Source organism: Chrysemys picta, chromosome 17 (genome assembly GCF_011386835.1).
Source record: "Chrysemys picta bellii isolate R12L10 chromosome 17, ASM1138683v2, whole genome shotgun sequence".
Classification (NCBI taxonomy): Eukaryota; Metazoa; Chordata; order Testudines; family Emydidae; genus Chrysemys; species Chrysemys picta.
Genome location: NC_088807.1, coordinates 5,699,211 through 5,717,458, shown reverse-complemented (window position 1 = coordinate 5,717,458; position 18,248 = coordinate 5,699,211). Strand labels below are relative to the sequence as shown.

The window sequence follows — 18,248 nt, the reverse complement described above, 5'->3', positions numbered from 1 at the left end:
AAGCTTCATTTAAAATTAAATTAAAATGCAGAGCCCCCCGACCGGTAGCCAGGACCCAGGCAGTGTCAGTGCCACTGAAAATCAGCTCGCGTGCCGCCTTTGGCACGTGTGCCATAGGTTGCCTACCCCTGGTCTAGATGATCATGGAAATAGCCTAACGTCTGTGTTCAGAGCCCCAGGGGCAGCTCCAGTGATATTTGGCAGTGTGGCCTAGCACGTTGAGCACTGGACTGAGACTCAGGGCACTTGGATTCTGTCCCTGGCTCCACTGATGGGTGATCCTGGGTGAATCACTTCCTCGCTCTGTGCCTCAGTTTCCCCATATGTAAAATAGGGATGATGATACTGACCTCCTCTGCAAAGTGCTTTGAGATGTACCCGTGAAAAGCACTAGATAAGAGCTGGGGATGATATTATTATTACTCCACAATAGATGCTGTGGGGGAATCATCCCGTGCATCAGATGGGGGCTTGCAGTATTCAGCACGGCCACACGTCCTCAGCAGAGCTCTCAGGTTGGGAGGCTCATTCAGGGGACGACAGCCCCAAGCCCCACTCTGCATCAGCTCAGAGCCCATGGCACTCATCAAAGCCAGGTGCTTTGGGATGGGGCCGCACGCTGGATCTCTCTGCACCTGCTGAGGTCCTGTGGCCCATGCGTCCCATGATGGGACTCGGTGAGAGCGGACACCTCCCATGTTGGCTCAGAGATTTTCCTTTGGTGCCGCCCAGTCATAACCATGCCATGTCTTGGCCTAAGCCCTCAATGCCGCCCAATCACACCTCCTCCCCCGGGTGCTGCCCAATCATGCCCCCTTGGTGCCATCCAATCATGTGCCCCCATGATGCCGCCCAATCACGCCTCCTCCCCCGGGTGCTACCCAATCATGCCCACCCCAGAGCCATCCAATCATGTGCCCCCATGATGCCACGCATTCATGCCTCCTCCCCTGGATGCTGCCCAATCATGCCCACCCCAGTGCCATCCAATCATGTGCCCCCATGATGCCACCCATTCATGCCTCCTCCCCCGGGTGCCACCCAATCATGCCCCCCCTGGTGCCATCCAATCATATTCCCCCATGATGCCGCCCAATCACGCCTCCTCCCCCGGATGCTGCCCAATTATGCCCCTCCCCCGGCCCAGGTGATGCCCAATCACGTCCCACCGGGCGCTGCCCAATGGAGCCTTGGGGCATGGCCACTCTAGCCCCCCTTCCCTGGACTCTATGGTGCGGAGTCGCCCTTCCCTCGCTCCCCCGCCTCTCTATGGCCGAGCTCCGAGCCCCGCCCCCTCGCCGTCAGAGGGTCCCGGCGCCTCAGCGCGCGTGCGCGCGTTTGCGACACCCCCTTCCCCTCGCGTTGCTGTTTGCGGCAGCGCTCGGCGGGGCGGTTGGGTGCGCGCGGTTGCCAGGGTCGCTTTACGGCCCGGCGATGGCGGAGGGAGAGCGGGCGGAGCAGAACGGCGGCCTCGGGCGGCCCCCCCGGGAGGGGGAGGCGGGGGCGCTGGAGCGGGCGGAGGCCCTCAAGAGCCAGGCCAACGAGTACTTCAAAGGTAGCGGAGCTGCCAGATAAGGAGCTATTGGGGGAGCCGGGAGGGGCTGCCAGATATGGAGCCAATGGCGGGGGAAAGCCGGCGGGGGGGCTGCCAGATGTGGAGCCATTGGTGGGAGCCGGGGGGGAGGGGCTGCCAGATATGGAGCCATTGGCGGGAAGCGGGGGCTGCCAGATGGGGAGCCATTGGCGGGAGCCGGTGGGGGGGGGGGGGAAGGGCTGCCAGATATGGAGCCATAAAGCAGAGTCATAGCGGGGAGGGGCTGTCTGATATGGAACCATTGGGGGAGGGGCTGCCAGATGTGGAGCCAATGGGGGAAGCGGAGGGGGGAAGGGGCTGCCAGATATGGAGCCAATGGAGACGAAAGCCGGCGGGGGGGGGGGGGGGCTGCCAGATGGGGAGCCATTGGGGCAGTCGGGCTGCCAGATGGGGAGCCATTGGGGCAGTCGGGCTGCCAGATGGGGAGCCATAGGGGAGAGTCCTAGCGGGGAGGGGGCTGGCACCCAGGGAGCCATTGTAGGGCGGGGTTAGGGAAGGGGCAGCTAAATGGGGAACCAAGGGGCGAGTGGGAGGGATGACGGTGGGCAGGGCCTGCCAGCTGTGGGGGAGGGGCTACCAGAGAGAGAGTCCTCTGTGGGGAGCAGAGAAGATGGTAGGTCGCCTGAGGCAGCCTAGTTTAGTGGCTAGAGAAGGGGAGTGGGACTCGGGGCTCCTGCGTTCAAGTCATGGATTTCAAGGCCAGCAGGGACCAGATCATCTAGTCTGACCCCTCGTACAGCAGAGGCCAGAGAACTGCCCCAGATAATTCCCAGAGCGGGTCTCCTAGAAACCTGGCATTGGCCACCGTCGGACGACAGGATACGGGCCTAGATGGACCTTTGGTCTGACCCAGTGTGGCTGTTCTTATGTAAACCCATCCCGTCTTGATTTAAACATGGTTGGTGATGGAGAATCCACCATGACCCGTGGTAACTTGTTCCAAAGGTGGTTTACCCTCACCGTTAAAAATGCATGCCTTATGTGGGATGGATGGAAGTGGGAGGCTTGTGGGGTCTAGTCATTAGAGCAGGGGATTGACTCCTGGTTTGTGTTCCTGGCTCTGCCAATGGTGTGTGGGGTGACCATGAGCAGGATGCATCCTGCTCAGCGTTTCAGTTTCCCTATGTGTAAAATGGGGATAATGATACTGCTCTGCTCTGTACAGTGTTCTGAGATCTGCTGGAGAAGAGCTCAGGATTATCACCATGGCTATTATTTGTAGTTACGTGCAGGGCAGAGGCCTCATGCCAGCGGTGGAAGCACACTGCCCTACACGCTCCGCTCCGTTCGCAGGGGTGCCAACAGAAAGGGCATTATGGTTTCAGAGCGAATGCTTTCCCCTTCTCTTGCTCTTTATCCAGGATCTCCAAGCAGTTTGCAAGGATTTGTTAATTCGCCGCTACATCCCCCTGGGCCTCCTAATTTCACAGCTGGGGAAACTGAGCCATGGGGCGGGGGAGGTGACTTGTTCAGGGTCACCCAGGCAGTCTGTAGCAGAGTTGAGAGTAGAACCCAGGAGTTCTGGCTCCAAGTTCCCTCTTCTAACTGCTGATGTCTGCTCTACACGGGAAAGCTTTATGGGTATAATTATTGTGACTCGGGAAGTGATTTTTATTTTCTAACTGAAATAGTTACACCAGTGCAAGCCCTAATGTAGAAGCAGTTACACCAGGATCACTTAGGAGAATAAACTATACTGGTCTACGCACATTTATACTGATGTAAGTGTGTCCACCCAATAGGGTTGTGCTGTTGTAACTGTGCTGGCACACTTAAAGTGATTCAACTTTGATGTGTAGATGTTCCCTGATACCCATCACTGGGGTATTAAATCAGAGTAAGAGAGGCTGAGCTAGCAAAGGGCCTCAGGATGTGTGGGTGGGGTGGGGGGGAAGGTGTTCAGCTGAAGTGACTAGCATAACGATCTGATCTGTTGATGGGGTTAGTGTTAGAGGAGACGTTGGTGTGTCAGAGGGTTTGTTTACATATGGCGCTATTCTGGAATAACTCCATGGTTGAATCAGTTTAAAATAAAACCAGTGAAAACCTTGTGTGTGGACACTCTTATTTCCATTTAAACCAGGCTTATTTCAGTTGATCTTAAATTGGTTAAGAATCAGTTTAAATTAACCAAAAGTAAGCCCCTCTTAAATCAAACATCCACATGGCAGATTAAAACTTATATCTGGTTTAAAATCAGATATAAGTTAAAGCAGTGCAACATTTTTGTGTAGACAAATCCTTATTCCAGAATAAGACCATCCATATGCACAGTTATTCTTTTAAATTCACATCCTACCTTATTCCAAAGTATCTTATGTAGGCAAGTTTTTATTCTGGAATAAGAGTGCCTTTTTCCAAATTAGCTTAGTCTGTTTTGGAAATGGATTAAGCCAAACCGGAGCAAGGCCCTCTTGTTCTTGGATAAGAGCGTGCACACGTGGAGTTATTCCTGAATGGCTGTTCTGCTTTAAATTCACACCCTACCTAATTCCAGAGTGACTTTCATGTGTAGACAAGTCCTGAGGTGAGGTGAGGGCAGTACCATCTGATGCATCAGAGGGCATATTCTCTCAGGGGAGGATTTGTGGAGCTGAGCTTAATAGTGAGTGAGATGAAATAAATTATTGGAGGAAGCGACTGGCGGGAGAGGGAAGACATTGCGGATGGGCGTCACAAATAGGGCACTGGTTCCTATAGGTTCCCACCTTGTGGCTTGGTTCTGAATGCTTCAGAAGCCGCCTGTCCTGTTTCTTTGGCATAAACAGGAAGAGACTGGCTGTGCCCTGCCAGCTGGGAGCCGCCTGAAGAAATACTTTAACTCGATTGTTGCTTTGCTTAACTTCCCTCTTTCTGTATTTGGAGGGGTTAATGTCCAGTCTGAGAGCAAACACGGCCCTCTTGGAATAGGCCATGTGTGTGAGCTCTTTAAGGCCACTTGTCCTTAGCCCTGAATTTCTGTCCATGGGAGTGTGTGGCTGGCCTTGTGCTAAAGAGACCCCATCTCCTCAGCTTTGAGAGCTTTTCAGCAGGAGATAGCCTCCTTTCTTCCTTGCTCTTCGTCAGCCATTTCTCTATCACTGTAACCCTCCTCTCTGCAGGCAGCCCTTCAGGGGGAGACTGGAAGTCATTTCCCCAACCCCAGGTACCGCTCTTACCTCTAGATATGATCTCTCCGGGGCAGGATGGAGGACTATGAGGAAGTCTGTGCTTCCCATCCTGGAACTTAAACAAACCCTGTCACCGCCACTGACTCTAGGAACAGTGGATATGCCAAACGGGATCAGACCTAATGGGGGGTAGTTCCAGTTTCCCATCTCTCCCCAGTGCTCAGTACCAGCTGCTTCAGAGGAAGATGCAATGGTGGAATTAACTGATCAGAGCAGAAGGTTCTTCCCCATCAGTCAGCGATTTGGCTCTTGCTGATAACATTTCTAAAAAATGCTTTGACTTGTGTCTAACCAACGTATGGAGAGCAGCAATAGAGAAGTATATCTATCTAGAAGCGATCACCTGGCTTAGCGTCTGGTGAGATCACGTGATCAGGTATGTCTTTACTAGAAGTGAAGCCCCTAAACTGCACACACAAAGTTCCACGCGTTGTGACTGGTCCCCTTGAGTTCCGTGGAGTTGCTCTAATGGTCGAAGTTAAACGTGTGTAGAGGAAGGATGGCCCAGTGATCGTGGCACTCTAGTTTAGGACTGTAGAGACGCAGGCCTAGTTCTCTGTGCTGCCACAGTCTCCCTGTGTAACCTTGGAAAGTCACTTTGCCTCTCCGGGCTTTGCCGCATTGGGGTGTTGTGGGAGTATGTACACTAAGTATTGGGAAACGCTTTGAGATCTAGGGATAAAAAGTGCTGTACAAGAGAGAGGTATTATAGAATCATAGAATATTAGGATTGGAAGAGACCTCAGGAGGTCATCTAGTCCAATCCCCTGCTCAAAGTAGGACCAACACCAACTAAATCATCCCAGCCAGGGCTTTGTCAAGCCGGGCCTTAAAAACCTCTAAGGTTGGAGATTCCACCACCTCCCTGGGTAACCCATTCCAGTGCTTCACCACCCTCCTAGTGGAATAGTGTTTCCTAATATCCAACCTAGACCTCCCCCACTGCAACTTGAGACCATTGCTCCTTGTTCTGTCATCTGCCACCACTGAGAACAGACAAGCTCTATCCTCTTTGGAACCCCCCCTTCAGGTAGTTGAAGTCTGCTATCAAATCCCCCCTCATTCTTCTCTTCTGCAGACTTAATAACCCCAGTTCCCTCAGCTTCTCCTCATAAGTCATGTGCCCCAGCCCCCTAATCATTTTCGTTGCCCTCCGCTTGTCTCTCTCCAGTTTGTCCACATCCCTTCTGTAGTGGGGGAACCAAAACTGGACACAATACTCCAAGTGTGGCCTCACCAGTGCCAAATAGAGGGGAATAATCACTTCCCTCAATCTGCTGGCAATGCTCCTAGTAATACAGCCCAATGTGCTGTTGGCCTTCTTGGCAACAAGGGCACACTGCTGACTCATATCCAGCTTCTTGTCCACTGTAATCCCCAGGACCTTTTCTGCAGAACTGCTGCTTAGCCAGTCGGTCCCCAGCCTGTAGTGGTTCATGGGATTCTTCCTTCCTAAGTACAGGACTCTGCACATGTCCTTGTTGAACCTCATCCAATTTCTTTTGGCCCAATCCTCCAATTTGTCATTCTGGACCCTATCCCTACCCTCCAGTATATCTACCTCTCCCCCCAGCTTAGTGTCATCTGCGAACTTGCTGAGGGTGCAATTCATCCCATCATCCAGATCACTAATAAAGATGTTGAACAAAACCGGCCCCAGGACCGACCCCTGGGGCACTCCACTTGATACCGGCTGCCAACTAGACATCGAGCCATTGATCACTACCCGTTGAGCCCGACAATCTAGCCAGCTTTCTATCCACCTTATAGTCCATTCATCCAAGCCATGCTTCTTTAATTTGCTGGCAAGAACACTGTGGGAGACCGTATCAAAAGCTTTGCTAAAGTCATCTTATCCAAGTTCCTATTTTTGGTTTGATAAAACTTCTGGTTTGTGACTTGCAATGAATCGGCCACTAGGGGGCTTCCTTCACAGCCCTTTAAAATATACGGTATTAATGTCTGGAGGCGTCAGTGCTAAGAGGGTGTCAATAAGATTGCAGTGATTTCAGAGAAAAGCAAACAAACGGTCAAGGGGCTGGACGGGAACGGATTTATAGGGAAAGGCCGAGAGAGGGAAACTTGCCTAGTTTGGCCAAATGACCACAGGTGGGGGGACGTGGTACATAATGACCTAGTCGCATTCATGGCAGAGAACGTTACTGCGATACAAGGGGATGAAGCAAAGCAAGGGGTGAGTATCAGGGAGAAGTTTCCTGGATAACAGGATCTCAACCCCAGGAAAGGATGGAAATTGTATCGGAACGGGACAAAGCCCTGGAGGAATCGCCATAGTGAAGGGACGGTCTGGGCCGGAGTGCCATGCTGGATTTAGTGCGATGTGGTAGCTTGTGCCCTTCCCTGATTTCAGTGACCTCTGTGTTGACCAGTGACCTCATTTAAAAGGTGATGGGTGGGGAGGCGGGGGTGCCCAGGCTGGGCATCTGTCCATGCCAGCTTGCTCCATGTAGAATGGGGTGCCAGCCAGCAAGCGAGTGTTCCAAATACAGCAGCTGCTGTGTCCTGTGGGAAAGCAGCAGTCAGCCAGGGCTCTGCTGGGAGAGGAGGAGCTGGGTGCCTAGTCCTCAGCAAGGGACACAACCTCCAGACTTTGTGTCCAAGGCCTGGTCTACACCGGGGTGGATTGATCTAAGATACGCAACTTCAGCTACGAGAATAGCGTAGCTGAAGTCAACGTATCTTAGATCGACTTAGACTGACTGACTTCGCGTCCTCGCGGCGCAGGATCGACGGCTGCCGCTCCCCCGTCGACTCCGCTTCCGCCTCTCGCAGCGGTGGAGTTCCAGATTCGATGGGGAGCGCGTGCGGGGATCGATTTATCGTGTCTAGACGAGACGCGATAAATCAATCCCCGATAGATTGATCACTACCCGCCAATCCGGCGGGTAGTGTAGACGTACCCCAACTCTGGGGTGTCCAGGCTCTGCAGGGTATTTTGGGGGGCTGTTTGGTGACTTCAGCCTGATCTCTCTGGGAGGAAGCGCTCAGCGTGCGAGGGGCTCTGTGTGTTGTCAGTTGGCGAACGTGTGAGTTTTCTTCGTAGGCTGTCCCAGCGATAGTCGGTTCAGCAGACCTCAACAGTGCTATCCAGAAAGCCCACAGGCTCGGGTTGGTGGCAGAAAGGCTCGGCTAAGTTTATTGTCTCCAAAGCACGTGATCAGCGTCCCATATGCTGCACAGGTGCACTGCATGTATGCTTGTGACAAGGTACCAGCAAGTTCAACGTCAAGTCATCCCTTAAGCCAGTACAAAGAATCAAGGGGTGGTACCTCGATATTTATGGGATGAAACAAACAGCTTCTTCCATACCACCTTCCGTGCTTCCTGACATCTGCTTATTACCTCCCCTTGTACCTTGCTGCTGATGTCTCCCAATGCACAAACCAAATCCTTGACCAATTCTTTCTGTACCAGTCAAGGCCAGCCATTTTTTGTACTGTTAATGTCAATAGTCGCGTAGCATTCACACAGCTACCACCCATTATTCTTTGTGCAGCCAGACTGGTTGATTTCAGAACCTATTTCTGACACCAGGTGGATAAAAATCAATGATTTTTTAAAAAGTAAACAATCAGATTTTTTAATTTAAATAGAATTTTTTCATAAAATGCTTTTTGAGGAAAGAACCTATCTAAAGATAGTTTTAATTAAGATACATTATAGCTCAAAGATATCTCATCATGGAATAGGGATTATAAAATCTAATTCTATAGTATGAGACAATATATTCATGTCATGTTTAAGAAAAGTTTTGTAAATGAGTTCCAATAGTTCATGGATTAGGGAACCAATTTTATGGAGTTCCAGGGGCTTCTGTATAGGTTATTTAGGTTAATCTTTCTATCTACCCAATGGGACGCAGTGCTCAGTCTAGAAGATACCCTCAGAGATGCTTAGTTTTGCAGTTCTCAAACTGTGGATTTGTGTTTCCAGAGATAACATGATTGTTAACCGCAAAAATGTTTTTAAATAAATAAATAATATGGAGATGAGAAATAAGAGACCTCAACCCTATTGTCCCTCTGCAGATTTATGTACACAGAGTCAATCCCTTACCCCTCTCTAAAAGTGTAAAGTTTCAAAAAGTTCAATGAACAGAAGATTGTTGGGGGCGGAATAGATCTGGACAAGGAGAAGAAGTCTGGAGATAAATGTGAGAAGGGAGGGACAGGCAATAGAAACAAAAGTGAAACTGAGCAGCATATTCCAGAAGTCTTGAGGGCTTTCTGAGTGTAGTCTTCATTGATTTGAGATCTACCATACCATTCTCTCACTAGAAGGGAAAACCTATAATGGCAGCAGGCCATATAAAAGAGACCCAGTTTGGGAATATTTTAATGAAGTTCCTCTACCGGTTAAGAATATGTATTAAGGTTACAACACCCAACAAGAATGCACTTTTATGTAGAAATCCATGATTAAATCGAGTTCTCCTGACTAGTGATTTAAATCATAATTTAAATCAATTTGATTTAAATCAAATCCACCCTGGCACACTACAATAGGGTTGCACATAAGTGTTGTTTACTAAGGTTCCTACACTGTTGGCGTAAGATACCTTTACTGGAGCTTGGGTCCACCTTGGGACAGCCATCATAATTTGAATATTTTTACTCTTCTTACTACTGTCTAGAAAACAAATTGTAAGAAATCTAGGGTAATATTCTTTATTTCCTGCTCCTGTATCTGTTTTATAAAAGCGGTGCCATTTAATACGCGGGGCCATTTTTGTAGCCTTATATGTAACAACCCTTGTTTGATTATTTCAGTTACCCTATCTCCATAGGTTACCCAAGCCACTGCCAATAAAACATCATTATTTTCCAAACTATTGATTATTTACTTCTGGGGAAATTTTGCGTCACTGCACGCGTGCAGAATTCATGGTCCCCGCATATTTCTTTGCTTCCCCGCAGAAAAATGACTTCTGACGGGGAAGCAAAGGGAAGCTGCAAGAGTGGTCATGCGCTCCCTGCCCAGCAGTGCAGGCAGGTTGGTTTGGGCACTCAGAGCAGCCGGCAGAAATGTAAATCACCACTAGGCGAGGAGGGGAGGCTGGGCAGTCGTGTGTGAGAGAGAGACACTGTCCCTCTCGCTTGCTATTGCGGCATGGGCATGCTCGGCATGGAAGGGCAGGGCTTTGGGGATGGTTCTGAAGAGGTATGCGTGGGGTGGGCAGGCTCTGTTCCCTCAGGCAGAGCAGAATGTAGCAGCCTGCCCGCTTAGTGAATTGTTCCCATTGTTCTTAGTGAATTCCCCCAGGAGTATAAAACGGGTGTAAAAATTTCAAGAGTCCTTTACATTGCCAGAGTATGGCCTTTTAAATGCTTGTGGTGCTTTAGTGATTAGAACTGGTCTACATTTTTGGGCTGAAAAAAATTCCTATCAAAATGTGCTCCATGAACTGTTTGCTGCTGATCTTTTTGGAGATGGCCAATAGCCAATATAAAGGGTGAGTTTGAGTCACCAGCCCACACTTGCTCTTCAGTTTCCTGTGATGTAACACTGAGCATACGGCTGCATTTATTTGTTGGCTAATAACTAGAAGTAAAGGGTCAATACTAGCTACATTACTATTAGACAGAGGGGGGTTGGAAATTTCTGCCAATGCTCCCCACTCCCATTCTCCATGTATTGTACTATAGTTTAAGTAAATTACCATAATAATTGAAACCAGCTTGATTATATTGCGTTCCTTTGACAAAAAAATTGCAGAATTTTAAAATGTGTGCAGAATTTTTATTTTTTTGGTGCAGAATTTTTAATTTTTGGCACAGAATTCATCCAGGCGTAAGTCATTGAAAGGATAGTGGCGTTGAGGTATTCAAACCCGGGAGCAATGAAATGTATGTTATCGATGGTTATTGCGTGTTGATAAAGCAACAGGTGAATACGTCGCCCAGTTTTCACTGCCTTTCCTACCCCATTGATGATGCTGTTCATTTTTAGATGTAGGTTTTCAATATCTCCTGTCTTCCATACAGACAGGCTGAGGCTTGAACCTCCCCACATTGCGTCTGTGACACGTCTTTTTTCCCATCCTTGTCGCTTCATGAAAGGATTTTGAAAACCTTTCCAATGTTGTATCTGTACCCTAATCTCTGTATTAAACCAGTCGTATTGGTGGATGTGCATAGCCATACCGGTGAAATTATAATTTGAGTGGCACATCCATCCATCCATCCCACATTTTCCACCAGGAACTCAGTGGTAGGATGTAGGAAGATGCCCAATTCCGGCCACGGTTGCAAATGTGGGCATTTCATTGATGGAGCAGGGATAGTGGTAGACTAAGTTGCGGGGATAAGATCGGTACCACGGTCGGACAGGTCCGTAATACCCTCACATGGTAAATATATTTGCTAATACCTGGAGACGTTACTCAAATTCCTGTGTATAAAGCCTCATCTTCCAACTGGAGATAATACAAATGGATGCACTGCACTTATCCTCTACGTTGATAAAAGTTACTCTGTCTGTCAAGGCCCTGTATGTTTTAATGATTCTTTCCACATGGTTCGTGACTGGGTTGACGGCTTTAAAATAAAATTAACTGCTACATCAGCATTCTCACGTGGGTATGATTTAATATTAGACGGCAAAGTAAGGTTATCCCGTACTATTGCTGTAATTGGACGTTCCACTCTTTGATGTGTTGTGAGACTTGTTCCCTCTCCTGAATTCCGGTTTCCTTTTCCTTAGCTTGTGGGAATTCCTGTACAATGGGGCTGTTAATTGCAGGTGTGTCAGTGTTTTCTGTAACAGCTGAGTCAGTGTTGGGAGCTAAAGTACGGGTAACTGCTAGGGATGTAAATAGGGTTTAAAAATAGTAACAGTTTAACCTGTTAAAATTCTATCGGTTAAACATTAACTGTTAAGGAGTTCACATAGGCAGGAAACTAGGGGTGCGGAGGGGTGTGCTGCAGCACCCCCACGGCTTACGCGGGGCTCCACTGCTGCCCACACCCGGCATCTCAGCTTCCGCCCCGGGCCCAGGCTCCCCGCTAACGCCCCGCGCCCGGAACTCTGCTGCCGGCAGGGGCACGGGGCTCTGCTGCCGGCCCCTCAGCCACTCTTTGATGATGTAGCCTGACTACAGCCTTCCTTCTGTTTCACATATTACATTTAGAACCGTTCCTGCAGGATTATTTGAAATTTCTACCCAAATTCTCTGGTCACGGAACGTGTCTGGTTTAGTCTTTGGGTGTTAGCCAGTCCCTCTGCATGTTGGATCACTACCATTACACTCAGAAGTCCTCGTATCCAGATTAATTTCATGACCTGTGAAAACAAAAACAATCACTTCTTGTTTTTTTTTTTTTTTTTAAAGCAGCTTAATTGTATGTATTGTAAACCTTATTTGATTGAGGTACATTTGAAAGCGCAAAAGCCATTTTCCTGCCAGCACTCCACATCCAATTCAAACAAAATTTCATCTTCTGTCATGGGATTTCCAAAAACAAACAAACTAGGATTTGGTTGGATATAGGCCCGGCACTTGTCCATCCAACCTTTGGACCCAGCATCTAGAGTGTTTTCTTTCCTTCCTGTTCCATTTTCCATATTGTTGTGTATCTATTATTTCACCAAATAGTTAGTACCTTGTCTATTTTCCACCATATTCATGCTTTTCCAGTTAACTTGTCTGACAGGATAAGGCCTACTTAATTCAACGGTTGCCATTTGATTCCAAGCTACTTGTGTTAATGCCTGGGGTGCCGATACGGCCCATAGGCCCAAATTTAATAAAACATACAGTTTAAGCCCTGAACTCTTTGAACTGCATGGCGTGTTTCCACTGAGGTTGGTTCTCTCTTTTGACCAGGTACAGTGATGGTCCCAGTTTATTTATAGTCTGATGTGGACTGGGCCATTCCATTTCTTTTTGGGTGGTGGGACAGTTTTAACCATTAGTTAGTCCCTAATTGCCACTATTTTCAGGAAAGGCTTGATTCACTTTTTGCTGGTGCTGCGGCTGACCCCTGGACCGGGCCCAGTCAATATTTAAAACTATTCGTCCAGGTTTTTGTGGCCGATGCTGCTATGGCTTCCCAATCTGGGGGATATAATAGATTTTCTGATGCAGGCATAGGCCTTCCAAACAGTATTTTATGTGGCCTAAGCCCAGTCGTATGGTTTGGACGACTACGGATTCTCATGGGCACCCATGGGAGATCCAGATCCCAATTTGTGCCTACTTCATCACGTACCGTAGATAACTCAATTTTAAGAGATTTATTTATTCTTTCTACTTGTCCTCTGGCCTGAGGGTGTTATGGGATATGCAATGGTAAGGGAATACCAGTCCGAGCTCCCATGCTTTGGTACACGTCCAATAAATGCTGGCCCATTATTGGAATCGACACTGTGAGGTAAACCCCATCTAGGAAATACTTCTCTCATTAAGGCTTTGCGGTGAGATTGCTACCTTCCTTTCTTGTGGGGAATGCCTCCACCCACTTACTGAAATGATCCACAATGACAAACAAAAATCAGTTCTTCCTAGATGTTATAGGCAGTGGCCCTACAAAATCCACCCGCAGGCTTCAGAACAGCCCTTTCGAAGCCTGATGCATTAGCTCACCTCTTCTTTTTCGTTGTGCAGGATCTTGTTTTGCACATGTTAAGCAGCGGTGTGTATGCATTTCCATGTCTTCCCTTATCCTTGGCCACCAGCCTATAGCCTCTTCTAACTTGGGGTGTCCCCCTCCAAGAGAGTCACATATCCAGATCACCGATAAATGTCGTCGTTGCTGTGGAATTACTAAAACCCAGTCATTCGCTCTCTGGATTGGCCAAGAGTAAATTCTTTTTTATTTATTGTAACCCCGTGCCGCTTTGAAGGGCATTCTGAAATCCATTGCTTGATAAGTCATCTTGCATTTTCTGCAGCGTCCATGTTCCTTCCTGATTTTCTCTACTTCTCTTTTGTTCTTCCCTTGCCCGAGCAGGGGTGGTTACAGCTACAGGGGTGGTTTCACACAAAGTATCCTCAATTGCTGCTGCTTTGGCTAATCTATCTGCTTGTTCGTTTTCCCCACTGCAGTGGCCCCCTTTTTTTTAATGTGACTTTATTTTAACTCTTCTGACTTTCCTTTTTTAATAGCTAATTGCCAGGTTCTCTAATCTTTGCCATAGTGGCTTGTGTTTAATCTCAGGCCCGTCCGTTCCTGTACAGTTTGTAGAACTCTACCAGGGAAGGTAGATTGTCACACCTTTGTACACGTACTCCGAATTGGTCCCAATAATGACTTTACAGATGCTCCCCGACGTATGCAAGCGTTCCGTTCCGGAACGCCTTGCGTAACTCGAATTTTGCATAAGTCGGAAACGTATACCTGACCATTACGCCAAAACAAACAAACAAACAAAACCTTCCTATTTCTAGGTTATGGAACATTTTCCGTAAGTGCGGATTTGCGTAAGTCGGGTTTGCGTAACCTGGGGGGCATCTGTAGTTTGTTTTCCTTTCATTAGTTTTCACACTTCTCTGAGTGCAGCTTACGTTGAAAGGTGCAATTCCCCGTGATGTTCCTACATCACAGGATGGTTTTGAGTTACCTGAGTAATCATTTGAGTAATGTTATTCTCAAACCCAAATGTATGGGTACTTAAAGAGCCCAGTAGTGTTCGAAAAAGCAACGGCTCCTCCTCCAAATGGATTCCCACCTCTTGCAGCAACTGGGAACGTTTGTGTCTCCGCAACAGAAATTCATTACAATTTTGGAATGGTTCCCACTAAAGCAGTTGGCTCATTAATCTTTAATGCATCAAGTTGAAGTGTGAGTCCACTGGACAGACTCCAGGCCACGTTTCCCCACTGTCCTTTTTGAACGCGTGTTCGCTTTGCACATCTACGTACGTGTGAGTTTTCACTGCATGCTGTCCCATCTCTGCACAGATGGTTGGTTCAGCAGACCTCAGTAGTACTACCCAGAAAGCCCACTGGCTCGGTTCGGTGGCAGAAAGGCTCGGCCAAGTTTATTGTCTCCAAAGCACGTGATCAGCGTCCCATACGCTGCACGGGTGCACTCGTGACAAGGTACCAGCACGTTCAACGTCAAGTTGTCCCCTAAGCCAGCACGAAGAATCGGGGGTGGTATGTTGATATTGGTACGGTGAACAAACATCTTACGTACCACCTTCTGTGCTTCCTGACATCGGTTACCTCCCCTTGTACCTTGCTGCTGATGTCTCGGACAAAACATCCCGGTTCATCACTTCTGTCAAACCATCTTATATTGTGCTCGATTAGGGTGGACCTGGGTGAGTCTTCTCTTCTGGGATGTGTTTACATGAACACCCAGTGCCTAGTCCTTAGGAGCACCTGGGTCTCAGCCCCACTAGCCGGGCCTTTGCCAAGTTCGTGTGCCGCATGGTGAACTTGTAAGCAAGTGTCTGTTCGATGACAGGGCCTGACGTTGGCTCCTAGCATGGCCTGGCTTTGCTGACAGTGGTTCAGGCGTCAGGTTTTGCCCCAGACCCCATGCTCCAGGCTCTCTCGCTCTACTCCACTGTACTTCAGAACGCCTCTCTGAGGGGGCTGGGGGTGGACGAAGGCTTTATAGGCTCTGCCTTCCTCTCTGGGCCTGAGATGTAGCACTGTGGGGCTGGGCCAATCCCAACATGCTCTGCTTCAGGGTGGGGAGGGGCCCCCGGCCACGTTCTGGCAAAATCGCCGGGGGACGGCTTGAGTTCTGGAGAGGTGCAGGGGAGCCCTGGGTGCCCGAGGGCTGTTGTGAACGCTGGATGGACCCGTAGGTGCCACCTTTACAGTGGGGAGGCACTGCAGGAGTGGAAAAGGGGCCCTGTAGGCTTGCCAGGGCTGGGGCAGGCAGGCTCACCCCCTCTGGAAGTCCTGGCTGGCACCGCTGGGGAGGTAGCTGGCAGTGCCCTGGGGAGAGTGCCCTGCACTGTCACTGCTGAGGTGGGGGAACTTCAGTTCTGCTGACTCGTGCCCTCGATCCTGTCTGGCGCGTCAGAGAGAGCTCGGGGACAGCCCAGGGCTGTAGGCCGCCTCCTGCTGCTGTTGCTGCCCCTGAATGGATCTGTTACCCCCGCGAAATGCTCCTGGGTCCCCCGGTGCTGCTCGGTCCCGGTCATCCCGCTGACGCCCCGTCTCTGCTCTGCTCCCCCCCAGGCAAGGACTACGAGAACGCTGTGAAGTATTACAGCGAGGCCATCGACCTGAACCCCTCCAATGCCATCTACTACGGCAACCGCAGCCTGGCCTACCTGCGGACAGAGTGCTATGGCTACGCGCTCTCCGACGCCACCAAGGCCATCGAGCTGGACAAGAAGTACATCAAAGGCTACTATCGGCGGGCGACCAGCAACATGGCCCTGGGCAAGTTCAAGGCCGCCCTGCGTGACTATGAGACGGTGAGTGCGAGCCGGGGAGCTCTGCTGGGAACCCAGCGTCAGCGCCGCGGTCCCCTCCGGCATTGCAACGCTCTGCCTCGAGTTCTGCCTTTGCCAACACCTGGTCGGTAACGTCACTTGGGTGTAGCTGAGAGCAGAGCTAGCCGTGGAGGGCGTCTGCACCCAGGAGGGTGATGGGTCGAAACGGGGTGGGGGACAGGTAGGACTGGGATGAACTGAACAAAGGGATCTTTAGCCCCTGTCCTGGGGAATGTTTCCCATCAGTCAGGCAGGCTAGACTGAACTGTCTCTCCGGGGAAAGGGAGAGGTCCCATCGTTTGGGACACACAGGTGTGGTGATGTCCAGAAAAATAGCCCCCTAACTTCTGCCCCATGTGTGTCCAGGTCCCGCCTGCTCATGGTTCCCCCAGCAGCGTTATAGTGCCACTAGGTGGGGTGCAGGCCCACCTCCCTCAAACAATAATGACGGTGCCTTTTAAGGGGGTCACCATGTTTTCAGTGGGTGAGACTAAGCGGTGTGCCCAGCACTACAGAGCTAGGGGAACCCAGGAGTCCTGACTCCCAGCCTGCCCTGCTCTAAGCACTAGGCCCCAATCCCCGCCCAGAGCTGGGGATAGGACCCAGGAGTCCTGCCTCCCAGCCTAATGCCAAGTCTCACACTTCCCCGGGCCTCTACTTGTCATACCCTTTTGTCTGCCTTTCCCTCCATTTCTACCTCCTACCTGACGCTGACCTGTAATGGACTCTGTGCTTTCCCCCTTCCAGGTGGTGAAGGTGAAGCCAAACGACAAAGACGCCAAGATGAAGTATCAGGAGTGCAACAAGATCGTGAAGCAGAAGGCATTTGAGCGCGCCATTGCCAGCGACGAGCACAAGCGATCTGTGGTCGACTCCCTGGACATAGAGAGCATGAGTGAGTTGGGCTGTGGGGCTCCGGGCCTGGCTTCTCTGGTCACGTGGATTCCAGGGGTGCTGGGGGAGAACTGGCTAAGTTGGGGGAGGGGCAGTTACCACGATCTCCCGGAGCAGCGCTGGGGCACAGCGGGCTAATGGAACCCTTGGATGTTGAAACGGGGATAGTGAGTAGGGGCCGGGAGGGGCTTTTCCCTCTGTACCCGGCCTTGGCGAGCCGACGCTGGATCCTGCGTCCAAGCTCTGGTGCCTGCATTTTAAAAAAGGATGTCGCAGAATTGTCGAGGGTGCAGAAAAGAGCCAGGAAATGAAGGGCTCTGATGTCTGCGAAGAAAGGCAGAAAAGGGACCAATGGCTGGCAGGTGAAGCCGGAGAAATTCCAGCTGGAAATCAGAGCCAAATGCTTACCAGTGCGGGTGACTAACCACTGGAACAAACAGCTCAGAGAAGTGGTGGGTTCTCCAGGCCTTGATGTCTCCCAGTCCAGCCCGTCTGCCTTGCTGAAAGACACCTCAGTCCCACACAAGTGATTAGGCTCGGTACAGGGGAAATACTCCAGCATGCGCTGTACAGGAAGTCAGAGGAGACTATGATCTGGTCTTGCTTCCTATTGCATGGATATCTTGCCATAAGTGCCTCGTGAATGATGCATGTCTCATGAACGCAGCTACCAAAAGGTGTGGCTCTGGGCCTAATATAATAGCTAGTTGGCCTCTGTGTCGCCTCTGCTCTGTGTAGTTTTAATCTGGGCTCTCACGCCGCGATCACCCGCACCACACCTTGTGTGTGTGATCGGCTTGAGACTGCAAGGACGTTGCTGGAGAGGAATATGTGTGTATGATTCCGAGAAAGCCGGATCCCATGTGCCTCTGGCATCCTTACAGAGAATTGGGGCAGGTTCAGGGTGGTGTTACCCTGACCACAAAGGCTGCTGATTCATGACTAAAACCCAGGATTGGAAGCTGGAAAATCCTGGTTGCTTTTGAATCTATCTATACAGTAACATGTGCTAGGGATCAGCGCCCCCGTTCTGCCAGGCAGTGCACGTACACAGTGAGTCAGTCCTTGCCTATGATAGTTTGCAGTCTGAACAGATGAGGCGAGGGAAAAAGGAACAATCGCTATCCCTGTTTTACAGATGAAGAGCTGAGACCCAGAAAGATTAGGGA

General features: G+C 50.0%; 1 protein-coding gene across 1 annotated transcript in view; it reads left to right on the top strand.

The window, feature by feature from the left end:
* The first annotated feature begins 1,326 nt into the window (after nt 1–1,326).
* Nucleotides 1,327–18,248, top strand: part of PPP5C (protein phosphatase 5 catalytic subunit) — a 44,803-nt gene continuing 27,881 nt past the window's right edge. Inside the window, exons 1-3 of the mRNA XM_008174010.4 lie at nt 1,327–1,555; nt 15,926–16,167; nt 16,933–17,080. Of these exons, the coding sequence (XP_008172232.1) occupies nt 1,435–1,555; nt 15,926–16,167; nt 16,933–17,080 (511 nt within the window). The 5' untranslated portion in view covers nt 1,327–1,434. The remainder of the gene's footprint in view (nt 1,556–15,925; nt 16,168–16,932; nt 17,081–18,248) is intronic.